General features: G+C 40.9%; 1 protein-coding gene across 1 annotated transcript in view; it reads left to right on the top strand.

The window, feature by feature from the left end:
* Nucleotides 1-10070, top strand: part of LOC105514546 (coiled-coil domain-containing protein 173-like) — a 42339-nt gene extending 32269 nt beyond the window's left edge. The window contains exons 5-6 of the mRNA XM_011945969.1: nt 8702-8858; nt 9822-10070. Of these exons, the coding sequence (XP_011801359.1) occupies nt 8702-8858; nt 9822-10070 (406 nt within the window). The remainder of the gene's footprint in view (nt 1-8701; nt 8859-9821) is intronic.
* Nucleotides 10071-16103: the final 6033 nt, after the last annotated feature.

Raw genomic sequence — 16103 nt, 5'->3', positions numbered from 1 at the left:
ACCAGGAATCTTATACATAATTATTAAAAAGAAACTTAACACCATAGCTATAGACACTGTATAGGTCTTCTTTCTTCTATATATAGGTAAGCCTTTCTCTAGGAACAGACACATAGACTTTGCTTAAGAAAAAAACTCACTAATTACTGTCTGTTAATCCCATCAGCCTCACACACAAAAAAAGAAAAAATGGTCATAGGATAGTTTGCATCACTTTTCCCTGGATAAAGATTATTTAGGGAAAGAGTAGAAAGAGAGAAGAGGGCTTAAGTGATCTCATCCGTTTTGCAGATGTAAGTACTATCCTAAATCTGATAGCTCTAGTCTAGACCATCCCTTTGAACCCCAGCTTCACATATCCAGCTGCTTCTATGGTATCTCCATTTCAATGTCTCATAGTATCTCAGACTTAAAATGTCTACACAGAATTATTGATTTCCAGTGGCATCTTTATCCAACCAGTTTTTCAAACCAGAAATCTAAGAATTCACCTTGATTCCTCATTTTTCTTTATCTTCCACATCAGATCTCTCAGCAATTCATTTTGATTTTTTTCTCCAAAACAAATCATGAATTTAGTTTATCATATAAGATGGCAAACTTAATTGAGGAATATTGTGTGTGTTCTGACTAGTTTATCATCTAGTCCAGGCCACCCTCATATATTCCATGGGTTATTGTATTAGACTCTTAATTGGCCTCACATTATTTATTTGCCAAATTCTTCTTATCATCCAGAGATATTTTATCAAGATGAAAATTGATCAGATTATTATTCTACCTTAAGCACTTCAATGGCTTTCCATTCAACTTAAAATAAAATGGAAATTTGACATTCCCTGCAAGGCCCTGTATGATCTAGCCTGCCCACTTCTCAACCTCCTCTCCTACCATTCTGTCCTCTTAGTTATGATGCCTCCGTTACACTGATCTTCCAGGGCCTGGAGCACCTACCAAACCCTTGCTTGCCTCATGTTTTCTCTACTGTCTGCAATTTTACCTGTCCATTCTTCATCTGTGGACCTCTTACCAGCTCAGAGAGGCCTTCCTGTCTTAGAGTTCAACTTTGCTGAAAGTTATCTAAGTATGGCCGGGCGCGGTGGCTCAAGCCTGTAATCCCAGCACTTTGGGAGGCTGAGACAGGCGGATCACAAGGTCAGAAGATCGAGACCATCCTGGCTAACACGGTGAAACCCTGTCTCTACTAAAAAAAATACAAAAACTAGCCGGGCGAAGTGGCGGGCGCCTGTAGTCCCAGCTCCTCGGGAGGCTGAGGCAGGAGAATGGCGTAAACCTGGGAGGCGGAGCTTGCAGTGAGCTGAGATCCGGCCACTGCACCCCAGTCCGGGTGACAGAGCGAGACTCTGCCTCAAAAAAAAAAAAGAAAGTTATCTAAGTACCTCAATTATTACTCTTTTACTTAGTCTCTTATTTTTTAAAAAACACTACAATTTGTAATTATATTGTCTATTTATAGGCATACCTTGTTTGATTGTGCTTTGCAGCTATTGTGTTTTTTTTTACAAATCAAAGGTTTGTGGCAACCCTGCATTGAGCGAATTTATCAGCACCATTTGTTCAGCAGCATGTCACTTTATGTCTCTGTGTCTCATTTTGGTAATTCTCGCAGTATTTCAAATTCCTCAATATTACTATATCTATTATGGTGATCTGTGATCGGTGATCTTTGATGTTACTATTGTAATGTTTTGAGGTGCCACGAACTGCACCCATATAAGATGGCAAACTTAATTGAGGAATATTGTGTGTGTTCTGACTGCTCTACCAAGCACTGTTCCCCTATCTCTGTCTCTTTCCTTGGGCCTCCTTATTCCCTGAGACACAACAATATTGAAATCAGGCCAATTAATAACCTTATAATGGCCTCTAAGTGTTCAAATGAAAGGAAGAGGTGCACGCCTCTCACTTGAAGTCAAAAGCTAGAAATAATTAAGCTTAGTGAGGAAGACATGTCAAAAGCTAAAACAGGCTGAAAGCTGAGTCTCTTCCACCAAACAGCCAAGCTGTGAATGCAAAGGAAAAGTTCTTGAAAGAAATTAAAAGTGCTACTCTAGTGAGCACACAAATGATAAGAGAGCCAAACAGCCTTATTGCTGATATGGAGAAAATTTTAGTGGTTTGGATAGAAGCTCAAACCAGCCCTGACATTCCCTTAAGCCAAAGTCTAATCCAGAACAAGGTCCTAACTCTCTTCAAGTCTGTGATGGCTGGAGAGGTACAGACACTGCAGAAGAAAAACTTGAAGCTAGCAGAAGTTGGTTCATGAGGTTTGAGGAAAGAAGCTGCCTCCATGACATAAATGTACAAGGTGAAGCATCAAGTGCTAATGTAAAAGCTGTGGCAAGTTATCCAGAAGATTTGGCTAAAATCATTGATGAAGGTGGCCACACTAAACAATAGATTTCCAGTGTGGATGAAGCAGTCTTACATTGGAAGAAAATGCCATCTAGGACTTTCATAGCTAGAAGAGAAATCAATGCCTGGCTTCAAAGCTTCAAAGGGCAGACTGACTCACTTGTTAGCAGCTAATGTAGCTGGTGACTTTAAGTTGAAGCCAATGTTCATTTACCATTCTAAAAATCCTAGGACCCTTAAGAATTATGTTAAATCTTCTCTGCCTGGGCTCTGGAAATGGAACTACAAAGCTAAGATGACATCACATGTGTTTACAGCAAGGCTTACTGAATATTTTAAGCCCACTATTGACATCTACGGCTCAGAAAAAAATATTCCTTTCAAAATATTACTGACCATTGACAATGCACCTGGTCATTGTCAGTGATCAGTAATAAGAGCTCTGATGGAGATATACAGGAGATTAATGTTGTTTTCATGGCTGTTAACATAACATCCATTCTGCAGCCCATGGATCAAGGAGTAATTTAGACTTTCAAGTCTTACTATTAAAGAAATGCATTTCAGAAGACTGTAGCTACCATAGATAATGATCCTCTAATGGATCTGGGGAAAGTAAATTGAAAACCTTCTGGAAAGAATTCACCATTCCAGTTGCTATTAAGAACATTTGGGCCAGGTGCAGTGGCTCATGCCTGTAATTCCAGCACTTTGGGAGGCTGAGGTGGGTGGATCACCTGTGGTCAGGAGTTTGAGACCAGCCTGGCCAACATGGTCAAACCCTGTCTCTACTAAAAATACAAAAATTAGCCAGGCATGGTGGTGGGCATCTTTAATCCCAACTACTCGGGAGGCTGAGGCAGGAGAATCTCTTGAACCTGGGGGGCAGAGGTTGCAGTGAGCTGAGATTATACCATTGCACTCCAGTCTGGGCAACAAGAGTGAAACTCCATCTCAAAAAAAAAAAAAAAAAGAACATTTCTGATTCATGGAAGAAGGTTAAAATATCAACATTAATAAGAGTTTGGAAGAAGTTGATTTCAGCCTTCATGGATGACTTTCTCCACATCTTCAGTGGAGAAAGTAACTGCAGATGTGGTGTCAATAGCAAGAGAACTAGAATTAGAAGTGGAGCCTGAAGATGTGAGTGAATTGCTGCAACCTCATGATAAAACTTGAATGGATGAGAAGCTGATTCTTACGGATGAGCAAAGAAAGTGGTTTCTTGAGATGAAATCTGCTGTGGGTGAAGATGCTGTGAAAACCGTTCAAACGACAGCAAAGGATTTAGGATATTATATAAACTTAGTTGATAAAGCAGTAGCAGGTTGAGAGGATTGACTCTAATTTTGAAGGAAGTCCTACTGTGGGTTAAATGCCGTCCAAAAGCATTACATACTGCAGAGAAACCTTCTGTGAAGGGTAATCAATATGGCAGACTTCATTGTCGTCTTATTTTTTTCTGTTTTCTTTTCTTTTTCTCTTTCTTTCTTTCTTTTTTTTTTTTTTTCAGAGTCTGGCTCTGTTGCCCAGGTTGGAGTGCAGTGGCGCGGTCTCGGCTCACTGCAAGCTCCGCCTCCTGGGTTCACTCCATTCTCCTGCCTCAGCCTCCTGAGTAGATGAGACTACAGGCGCCCGCCACCACACCCGGCTAATTTTTTGTATTTTTAGTAGAGACGAGGTTTCACTGTGTTAGCCAGGATGGTCTCAATCTCCTGACCTCGTGATCTGCCCGCCTCAGCCTCCCAAAGTGCTGGGCTTACAGGCGTGAGTCACTGCGCCCAGCCCATTGTTGTCTTATTTTAAATAAATTGCCACAGCCACTTCAGCCTTCAAAAACCACCACCCTAATCAGTCAGCACCCATCAATGTCAAGGCAAGACCCTCTATTAGCAGAAAGATTCTGACTTCTTGAAGGCTGTGATGGTTGTTAGCATGTTTTAGCAATAAAGTATTTTTTAATTAAGGTGTATACATTTTCTAGACATGATGCTATTGTATACTTAATAGACTACAGTATAGTGTAAACATAACTTTTATATGCAATGGGAAACCAAAACATTTGAATGGCTTACTTTATCGAGATATTCATTTTATTGCAGCAGTTTGGAACCAAACCCACAATATCTCTGAGGTATGCCTGTACTTTGTTTGTTTTTGCTGGTCTCCCTCACTAGAATGTGAGCTTCTTGAGTGAGCCATGTCTGTTTTATCATTGTAGTAGAAATTCAGTAAATAGTAGGTAAATGAATGAGAGGTCTAAGGATTAGAGAAGAGTTAGGTATAATTCTTAAGTCCCTAGCACAGGTAACTGAAAAGATGATGGTACTGTTCACCAAAATAAAGAAAAGAGACCAAAAGGGTCAGTTTAGAAGAGAAGGATGATGAATTTGGTTTTAGATGTAGGGAAGGTAAAGTACCTATGTAATAGCCAGGTGATGATGCCTAATGGGTTGTCTCTATAAGAATCAAGGTAGGCTGGGCATGGTGGCTCATGCCTATCATCCTAGCAGTTTGGGAGGTCAAGCGAGGAGGATCACTTGAGCCCAGGAGTTCAAAGACCATCCTGGGTAACATAGTGAGACCCCTGTGGAGTCCTAATTAGGGAAAAGTAGTCAGGCTGGTGGGAGCAAGGAAAAGCAAAAAGGAAGACACAGATAAGCTACAAGCCTGTCTTTTTTCCTGGTTCAGGACACATAGCCCTTCTGCACAAATAATTCACAATCTTCCTGTGCTCAACTACCACCAGCCACCTGCAAGTAAGCTCACTGCAACCTTGGTGTTATCAGTACTGCATAAAGCCCTCCTCAGCATACAGCATAAACACTATCCTATAAAATCTCCAGCAAGTCTTGTTTCCTCACCGCCAGCCTGTCTCTTGCAGGCTGCTTATTGCCTCACTGGCAATGTATTTTTATACTTTTTCTAATAAAGCTGCCTTTCTTTTTTTTTTTTTTGGAGACGGAGTCTAGCTCTGTCGCCCAGGCTGGAGTGCAGTGGCACGATCTCGGCTCACTGCAAGCTCCGCCTCCCGGGTTTACGCCATTCTCCTGCCTCAGCCTCCCGAGTAGCTGGGACTACAGGCGCCCGCCATCTCGCCCGGCTAGTTTTTTTTTTTTGTATTTTTTTTAGTAGAGACGGGGTTTCACCGTGTAGCTCAGGATGGTCTCGATCTCCTGACCTCGTGATCCACCCGTCTCGGCCTCCCAAAGTGCTGGGATTACAGGCTTGAGCCACCGCGCCCGGCCGAAAGCTGCCTTTCTTTATCTACAATTGTCTTGGCAAATTCTTTTACCCCCATGCTAATACCCAGATAGCCGTCCTTCCCCTGCAGCAACTCTCTCTCTCTCCAAAAAAAAAAAAAAAAAAAAAGCTGGAATTAGCTGGGTGTGGTGGTACACACCTGTAGTTCCAGCTTGGGAGGCTGAGGCAGAAGGATCACTTGAACCCAGGAGTTTGAGGTTGCAGTGAGCTATGAGGTTGCAGTGAGCTATGATTGCGACACTACACTCCAGCCTGGATGAGAGAGTGAGACCCTGTCTCAAAAAACAATTTTTAAAAATGAAAGAATCAAACTTGTCTAATGTAATAGAGAGAGAGAGAGAGAACTCAGTTTGGATGTTTGACTACTGACTTCGTTTTTAGGCCTCACTCTCACTTCCCTTTTGGCCCTACATCTGTACAGGCTGATAAGAAGGGTCCTGGAACTCTCCTCCTCCTCTTTTGGCACCAGTACTTAATTTAAATCCCTCCTGCTCAGAAACTTTTCCTCAGTCCCACCTCTTAGCCATAATAAAGGCCCCAAACCCACTCCCTCTGCTTTGTCCAAAGCAATCAAGACCTACTTGTGCCTGCCCAGCTCTTCCCAGGAGTCCCTCATGTGAGTAATACTTTCTACCAAGTTTTCTTGGGATGTAATGTCATCAGTCTGGACATCTGAACCAAATTTTGGGTAATGGTCTTTCCTGCTTTTACAGGAGAACTGTGCAACATCTATGTAAGCCCAAGAATCAGATCTGTGCTAGATAAGTACAGATTTGGAACCTTCAGAATGTGAATCAAGGATAGCAAGGAGCTGACTCAAGGAGAGCAAGGCGTTGACATATTCAGCTCTGATTTCCTGGTAGTGGCTGCCCAATGCATTGTTTGAGAAGGACCAAGGATCAGCAGGAAAGAGTTTTGTGTTGGTTGCTGACATCTGCTTTGGGAATGGGAGTTGGAAGTAATGATATGAATGTTATGTATTTTTTCCTTGAACTAGTGGATCTCAAATTTACTTCAAGTTAACTTTGCATTAAGCCAAATTAATGGCATATAGATGACAAGTCTATTCAAACTACCCAAACTAAGGAGAAAGTCTTTTTTGACAGCTAATTAAATTTTTAATTATTGTAAATTATTGTGTAAGTCACTGGCAATATATTATATTTTAACTGACATTAGAGACATTTTTGTTATTCTTAGAATAGGTAATTTTTTTGCTGAAATGACAAATTATCCAATGGATGCATAGTTATAATGTTAGTAATTTCCAGATTTGCTAAGACATGCTAAAGTTGAAAAATTTTAAAGTATCTTGTTTTCCCTTAAAAGTAGCAATTTAAAAATTTCAAAAGCTTCTGTTTTTAGAATTGGATAAATCTCTTTTTATAATGTTCTTCAAATCTTTCTTTTTCTTGAGACAGAGTCTTGCTCTCACCCAGGCCAGAGTGCAGTGGCGTGATCTCAGCTCTCTGCAACCTCTGCCACCCAGGTTCAAGCGATATCCTGCCTCAGTCTCCCAAGTAACTGGGTCTACAAGTGGGCACCACCACATCTGGCTAATTTTTTTTTTTTTTTAAGTAGAGATGGGGTTTCATTATGTTGGCCAGGCTGGTCTCAAACTCCTGACCTCAGGTGATCTGCCCACCTTGGCCTCCCAAAGTGCTGGGATTACATCGTGAGCCACCGCGCCCAGCCTTGGGTTTTGTTTTTTTTTAGGGCAATCATAAACCTGGTTTAGCATTGACCAACAGTGATCTTTTTCTTACCTCCGCCTAAAGAGAGTAACTCTGACTCTAAAGCTTATTATTCTGCACAGATGAATCAAGTAGGAATCTCCTGTCCTGAATTGGCTTAATGGTAACAAAGTAAACTTGTTGGCTCACTTAACTGTATAGTCCTCCATGGCATAGGGGAAGGGAATTTTCCCTTCCCTAAAGCTGAGTGAGGGGACTCCAGTAAAAAATGTTTTCTCGATTGGGTGCATATGAAAGAAAGGTTGGCTGGGTACATTGGCTCATGCCTGTAATCCCAACACTTTGGGAGGCTGAGGCGGGAGGATTGCTTTAGGCCAGGAGTTTGAGACCAGCCTGGGCAACATAGCAAGACCCCATTTCTATGGAAGAAAATTTTTTAAAGAAAGAAAGGTTTATTCCTCAGTCATTCATTTATTTAGGTGGGTTGTCGACCTACCCTGTGCCTACCTTTTCAGGAAAAAGAGAGAGAGAGAGAGAGAGGGCAGATAGAGTAGTGAGAAAGCCTGTATATTGTTGATTGGCTAACAAGGATGCATGGATTTTCCATGGGCAAGGAGACAACTTGGACTTGCGCTGTCTTGCCAGTATGCAGAGATTTGGCTGCCGGAAGAGGGGCCTTTGAGACCTGGAGTCTTTAATAAACTACTTAGAGTGGGAGCTCCTAGTAACGATGGTGGTAGGGTTTAGGGGTGAGTTGAAGAGATAGAGCTGGAGCTAAATCACTCAGATCAGGGCTCTGCAGTGAGGAGGACCCTCAGGGATCTCTGAGGAACTCACACATAAGTTCGGAAAGACAACCAGGGAGGCTCACCACTCAGAAGAAATTATCAGCTAGTCAGTATTGGCTACAGAAAGAATTACAACACAAGTGGTCAGTTGAGTAAGGAGACTGTTTTTCCTCTCATTCCATCAAACTGCATTCCTTGAGAGGCTAGGCCCACAGCTTATGTAGCATCATCTAAGGCTGAAGTTGGGAAGCACTAGGGATTAGGAACCTTTCTGTAAAATAATGTCACCATTTCTTCTTACTGTCATCCCATTAACTGGTTCTTTCTAAAGGAAAAGAACTTACTTGGGTGAATAATGAAATAAATTTTGAGGCAAAGAAAGTATTGTCAGTTCTAGGTTAACCAAGACTGGATTAGTTTTAATCACTGCTGTTTGATGTCTGTTCTTTTCCCCCAAAGAAATTCACAAGTTCTTCCTTGCAGCTTCAGTTCATTCCAGGTTGGAACTGAATTCATTTCTTAAAAAATATAGCCTATTTTTCTGCTTTTTTCTCAATTATAATTATGTTTTTGCTTTAGAATAAAGGAACGTGAGGAAGAAGAAGAAAGAAGGAAAAAGCATGAAGAAAAAGATGCCGAAGAAATAAAGCGACAGAATGCATTATATGAAATTGAAATGAGAAAAAAACTAGAAAAGAAAAGAGAAGAGATGCATGAAAGTAGGAGATGGTTTCTTGTAAGTTGAAAGTGCAAAAGTTCCAAAAAGTTCAAAGTCAAATGCCCAACTTTTAAAATTGATACATAATATATTTATACATGTTTATAGAGTACATGTGGTATTTTGATCCATACGTACATTATGTAATGATCAAATAAGGGAATTTAGGTTATCTGTCACCTTGAACATTTATCATTTCTTTGTGTTGGGAACATTTCAGATCTTCTAGTTATTTTGAAATGTACAATATATTGTTGTTAACTATAGTCCCCCCACTATGCTATCAAACACTAAAACTTATTCCTTATATCTAAAAGTTTGCACATCCCCACTGTGTCTCCACATCCTTACCAGCTTCTGATAGAATAACTGTCATTCTAGTCCCTGCCTCCACTAGATCACTTTTTAGCTCACACATAATGAGTGAGAACATAGTATATTTGTCTTTCTGTGCCTGCAAATGCCTAACTTTTAATATTAAAAAAAAAAAGTGGAGTAGAAAAGGAGTTACTATTAAGTTGGGTTTCTAAGGGAATATATACTTTTGGGATAGCTATATTTGCTGTGGTTTTATATGCATGTGCTCTCATGCACGAATAAGAAAGAGAGAAGAGAAAATGATATTTTAAAATAATGAATTTATTTTCTTAAGAGTTGTGAGGAATGAATGGGGTGATTTGTGTTTGGGGTCTGTTGTGCCATTAATATGTGTTCTACAAACGTTAATATTTTTGTCGCAGTTCACCACAGGGGCATGTTTGGAGGGTCTCCTAGTCCTAGTGTCACTGCCCTCTACCTCCAAGCCTGGGGCTTTCCCTAGCACTGCTGAGGAGCCGTCTGTGCAGGTCAGCCCCTCAAGGACAGAGGAGAGGGGCCGAGTGCTTGGAGGTTCAAGAGGAGGATAAACGAATAAGGATAGAATTATGAGCAGTGCCTGAAAATGCCCAGCCTACAGAGTCTGAGAAGGAAATTTATAATTAGGTGAATGTGGTATTGAAAGATGCAAATGGCATCTTGGAGGACTTACAGTCATACAGAGGAGATGACCATGAAATACAAGAGGCAATCCAGCAGCCAGCAGATGAGAAGTTGGAAGAGAAGGCATGGGGTGCATTTGTTCCACTGGGAGGCAAATTAAAGAAATTTTATGAATTGTCTCAGCGGTTAGAAGCAGCATTAAAATGTCTTCAGAGAGCCTTGACAAGTACCCCATATTCTCCCAGCATCTAGTGCAAAAATAGGCTTTTGCTAAAGAGTTTGCAGAAATTCTTCATTTCACACTCTGGTTTGATGAACTCAGGCTGACAAATCCTGCTATACAGAATGATTTCAGCTATTATAGGAGAACACTGAGTTGTATAAGGATTAATAATGTACCATCAGGCCAAGCACAGTGAGTAACTCATGCCTATAATCCTAGCACTTTGGAAGGCTAATGCAGGCAGATCTGTTTGAGCTCAGGAGTTCGAGACCAGCCTGGCCAACATGTTGAAACCCTGTCTCTACAAAAAATGCAAAAATTAGCCAGGCATGGTGGTGCATGCCTGTGGTCCCAGCTACTCAGGAAGCCGAGGCTGGAGGATTGCTTGAGCCCGGAAGTGGAGGCTGCAGTGAGTCAAGATCATGCCACTGCACTCCAGCCTGGGCAATAGAGCAAGACTCTGTCTCAAAAAAAAAAAAAAAAATATATATATATATATATATGTGTGTGTGTGTGTGTGTGTGTGTATATATATCAAATAACGTAATGAGGCATCTTAAAGAACTAGAAAAGCAAGAGCAAACCAAACCCCAAATCGCAAGACACAACCCAAGTGCAAAATTAGTAGAAGAAAATAAATAATAAAGATCAGAGCAGAAATAAATGAAATTGAAGCAAAACAACAAAAAATAAAAAATAAAAAATAAAACAAAAGAGCAATGAAATGAAAAGTTGGTGGTTTTGTTTTGTTTTGTTTTTGAGATGGAGTCTTGCTCTGTCTACCAGGTTGGAGTGCGGTGGTGTGATCTCAGCTCACTGCAACCTCCGCCTCCTGGGTTCAAGCGATTCTTCTGCCTCAGCCTCCTGAGTAGCTGGGATTACAGGCACGCACCATCATGCTCAGCTAATTTTTCTATTTTTTTAATAGAGACGATTTCACCATGTTGGCCAGGCTGGTCTTGAACTCCTGACCTCGTGATCTGCTTGCCTAGGCCTCCCAAAGTACTGGGATCACAGGCATGAGCCACCACAAAAAAAAGTTTTTTTTTTTTTTAAAGATAAACAAAATTTACAAACCTCTAGCCAGATTAACTAAGAGAAAAAGAGAAGACCTGAATGAAAAAACTCAGAGATGAAAAATGAGACATTACAGCTGATGCTGCAGAAATCCAAAGGATCATTAGAGGCTACTACGAGCAACTATATGTCAATAAATTGGACAATCAAGAATACATGGGTAAGTTCCTAGACACATACAACCTACCGAGATTGAACCATGAAGATATCCAAAACCTGAACAGACTAATAACAAGGGATGAGATTGAAGCCATAATAAAAAGTCTTCCAGTAAAGAAAAGCCTGGGACCCAATGGCTTCACTGCTGTATTCTACCAAACCTCCAAAGAAGGACTAATGCCAATCCTACTCAGACTATTCTGAGAAATAGAGGAGGAATACTTTCACACTTAAAACATACTTTTAAAAGGAATACTTTCACACTCATTCTGTGATGCCAGTATTACCCTGATACCAAAACCAGACAAAGACACATCAAAAAAAGAATACTACAGGCCAGTGTCTCTGATGAATGTTGATACAAAAATCCTCAACAAAATACTAGCAAACTGAATTCAACACTACATTAGTAAGATAATTCATCATGACGAAGTGGGATTTATCCCTGGGATGCAAGGATGGTTCAACATATGGAAATCAATCAATGTGATATATTAACAGAATGAAGGACAAAACCAAATGATCATTTCAATTGATGCTGAAAAAGCATTTGAAAAAATTCAATACTCTTTCATGATAAAAATCCCCACAAAACTGGGGATAGAAGGAACATACTTCAACATAATTAAAGGCATATATGACAGACCCACAGCTAGAACCATACTGAATGGGGAAAACTTGAAAGCCTTTTCTCTATGATCTGGAACACAACAAGGATGTCCAGTGTCACCACTGTTATTCAACAATGTACTGAAAGTCCTAGCTAAAGCAATCAGACAAGAGAGTGAAACAAAAGGCATCCAAGATAGAAAGTAAGAAGTCAAATTATCCCTGTTTGCAGATGACATGATCTTATATTTGGAAGGCCCTAAAGACTGTTCCAAAAATGTATTAGAGCCGGGCGCGGTGGCTCAAGCCTGTAATCCCAGCACTTTGGGAGGCCGAGACGGGCGGATCACGAGGTCAGGAGTTCGAGACCGTCCTGGCTAACACGGTGAAACCCCGTCTCTACTAAAAAATACAAAAAGCTAGCCGGGCGAGGTGGCTGGCACCTGTAGTCCCAGCTACTTGGGAGGCTGAGGCAGGAGAATGGCGTAAACCCAGGAGGCGAAGCTTACAGTGAGCTGAGATCCGGCCACTGCACTCCAGCCCGGGCGACAGAGCGAGACTCTGTCTCAAAAAAAAAAAAAAAAAAATTTTTAGAGCTGAAGAGCAAATTCAGTAAAGTTGCAGGACACAAAATCAACTCATAAAAATCAGTAACATTTCTGTATGCCAACAGCAAACAATCTGAAAAAGAAATCAAGAAAGTAATCCCATTTACACAGCTACAAATAAAATAAAATGCCTAGGAATTAATCAAAGAAGTGAAAGATCTCTACCATGAAAACTATAAAACACTGATGCAAGAAATTGAAGAAGACACAAAAAATGGAAAGATATTCCATGTTCATGGATTGGAAGAATCAATACTATTCAAATGTCCATACTACTGAAAGCAAACTACAGAGTCAGTGCAATCCCTGTCAAAATACCAATGACATTCTTCACAAAAATAGAAAAAAAAACAATCCTAAAGTTTTTATGGAACCACAAAAGACCCAGAATAGCTAAAGCTATCCTGAGCAAAAGAGTGAAACTGGAGGAACTATATTGCCTGACTTCAAATTATACTACAGAGATATAGTAGCCAAAACACCATGGTACCAGCATGAGAAAAGATACATAGACCAACGGAACAGAATACAGAACCCAGAAATAAATTTACACACCTACAGTGAACTCATTTTCTTATTTTTAAATTTTTGTTTATTTTAAAATTATTTTTGAGATGGAGCTTGCTCTGTTGCTCAGGCTGGAGTGCAGGGGTGTGATCTTGGTTTACTGCAACCTCTGGCTCCCAGGTTCAGGTGATTCTCTTGCCTCAGCCTCCCGAATAGCTGGGATTAAGGCACCCACCACCATGCCTGGCTAATTTTTGTATTTTTCAGTAGAGATGGGGTTTCACCATGTTGGCCATGGCTCATCTCAAACTCCTACCTCAAGAGATCCGCCTGCCTTTGTCTCCCAAAGTGCTGGGAATACAAATGTGAGCAGCCATGCCCAATCCCTACAATGAACTCATTTTCGACAAAGGTGCCAAGAACATATATAGGGGAAAAGACAGTCTCTTCAGTAAATGGTGCTGGGAAACCTGGATATCCATATGCAAAAGAATGAAACTAGACCCCTATCTCTCACCATACACAAAAATCAAATTAGGCTAGGCACAGTGGCTCACACCTGTAATTCCAGCACTTTGGGAGGCCAAGGCAGGAGGATCACTGGAGGCCAGGAACTTGAGACCAGCCTGGGCAACATAGCAAGACCCCACCTTTCTCTCTCTCTCTCTCTCTCTCTCTCTCTATATATATATATATATATATATATTTGATTAAAAATCAAATCAAAGTGGATTAAAGACTTATATCTAAGACCTCACACTATGAAACTACTAGAAGAAAACCTTGAAAAAACTCTTTAGGACATTGGACTGGACAAAGATTTCTTGAGTAATACCCTATAAGCACAGGCAAAGCAAAAAGGGACAAACTGGATCATATCAAGTTAAAAAACTTCTGCACAGCAAAGGAAACAAAATAGTGAAGAGACAACCCACAGAATGGGAGACAGTATTTGCAAATTATCCATCTGACAAGAGATTGATAACCAGAACATATAAGGAGCTCAAACAACTCAATAGGAAAAACAAATCTAATAATATGATTTTTAAATGGGCAAAGATCTGAATAGACATTTCTCAAAAGAAGACATACAAATGGCTAAGAGGTTGATATAGTTTGGCTCTGTGTCCCCACCCAAATCTCATGTTGAATTGTAATTCCCAATGTTCAGGGAGGGACCTGCTGGGATGTGATTGGATCATGGGGGTGGATTTTCCCCTTGCTGTTCTCATGATAGTAAGTTCTCATGAGATCGGGTTGTTTAAAAGTATGCAGCACTTTTCCCTTTACTCTATCTCCTGCTGCCATGTAAAGATGTGCCTGCCTCCCCTTTGCCTTCTGCCATGATTGTAAGTTTCCTGAGCCCTCCCCAGCCATGCTTTCTGTACAGTCTGTGGAGCTGTGAATCAATTAAACCTCTTTTCTTTATAAATTACCCAGTCTCAGGTAGTTCTTTATAGCAGTGTAAGAACGGACTAATACAGAAAATTGCTACTGGGAGTGGGGCATTGCTATAAAGATACCTGAAAGTATGGAAGTGACGTTGGAACTGGGTAAGAGACAGAGGTTGAAGCAGGAGCTCAGAAGAAGACAGGAAGATGAGAGAATGTTTAGAACTTCCTACAGACTTGTTGAATGGTTGTAACCAAAATGCTGATAGTGATGTGGACAATGAAGTCCAGGCTAAGGTGGTATTAGATGCAGATGAGGAACTTATTGGGAAATGGAGTAAAGGTCACTCTTACTACGCTTTACTAAAGAGACTAGCAGCCTTGAGCCCCTGCTTTAGAGATCTAGAGCAGGAATGCTTTTTACAGCACCCAAGTCACCCCTTGAATGCTTTGCTTCTTAGAATTTTTTTCTGCGAGATACCCTAAATCATCTCTCTCAAATTCAAAGTTCCACAAATCTCTAGGGCAGGGGCAAAATGCCACCAGTCTCTTTGCTAAAACATAACAAGAGTCATGTTTGCTCCAGTTCCCAACAAGTTCTTCATCTCCATCTGAGACCACCTCAGCCTGGATCTTATTGTCCATATCGCTATCAGGTTTTTGGTCAAAGCCATTCAACACGTCTCTAGGAAGTTCCAAACTTTCCCACATTTTCTTCTCTTCTTCTGAGCCCTGCAAACTGTTCCAACCTCTGCCTGTTACTCAGTTCCAAAGTCACTTCCATATTTTCAGGTATCTTTTCAGCAATGCCCCACTCTGCTGGTACCAATTTACTGTATTAGTGAATTTTCACACAGCTGATAAAGACATATCCAAGACTGGACAATTTACAAAAGAAAGAGGTTTAATTGGATTTACAGTTCTACATGGCTGGGGAAGCCTTACAATCATGGTGGAAGGCAAGGAGGAGCAAGTCATGTCTTACATGGATGGCAGCACGCAAAGAGAGAGAGCTTGTGTGGGAGAACTCCTCTTTATAAAACCTTCAGATCTCATGATACTTATTCATTATCATGAGAACAGTATGGAGGAAACTGCCCCTGTGATTCAATTATCTCTCACTGGATCTCTCCCACAACATGTGGGAATTATGGAAGTACAATTCAAGAGAAGATTTGGGTGGGGACACAGAGTCAAACCATGTCAGCCACTGTCCTATAGACCCCAGAATGGTAGATCCATCTTGCACCGTGCGCCTGGAAAAGCCTTAGGCACTCAACACCAGTCCATGAAAGCAGCTGTACCCTGCAGAGACACAGGGGTGGAACTGCCCAAGGCCATGGGAGCCCACCCCTTGCATCAACATGCCCTGGATATGAGACATGGAGTCAAAGAAGATTATTTAGGAACTTTAAGATTTAATAACTGCCAATGACCATACTGCCCAAGGTAATTTATAGATTCAATGCCATCCCCATCAAGTTACCAATGACTTTCTTCACAGAATTGGAAAAAACTACTTTTAAGTTCATATGGAAGCAAAAAAGAGCTTGCATTGCCAAGAAAATACTAAGCCAAAAGAACAAAGCTGGAGGCATCATACTACCTGACTTTAAACTACACTACAAGGCTACAGTAACCAAAACAGCATAGTACTGGTACCAAAACAGAGATACAGACCAATGGAACAGAACAGAGCCCTCAGAAATAA

The sequence above is a fragment of the Colobus angolensis genome, unplaced genomic scaffold, assembly GCF_000951035.1.
Source record: "Colobus angolensis palliatus isolate OR3802 unplaced genomic scaffold, Cang.pa_1.0 Scaffold247, whole genome shotgun sequence".
Lineage (NCBI taxonomy): Eukaryota > Metazoa > Chordata > Mammalia > Primates > Cercopithecidae > Colobus > Colobus angolensis.
This window is presented reverse-complemented; position numbering and strand designations above follow the sequence as displayed.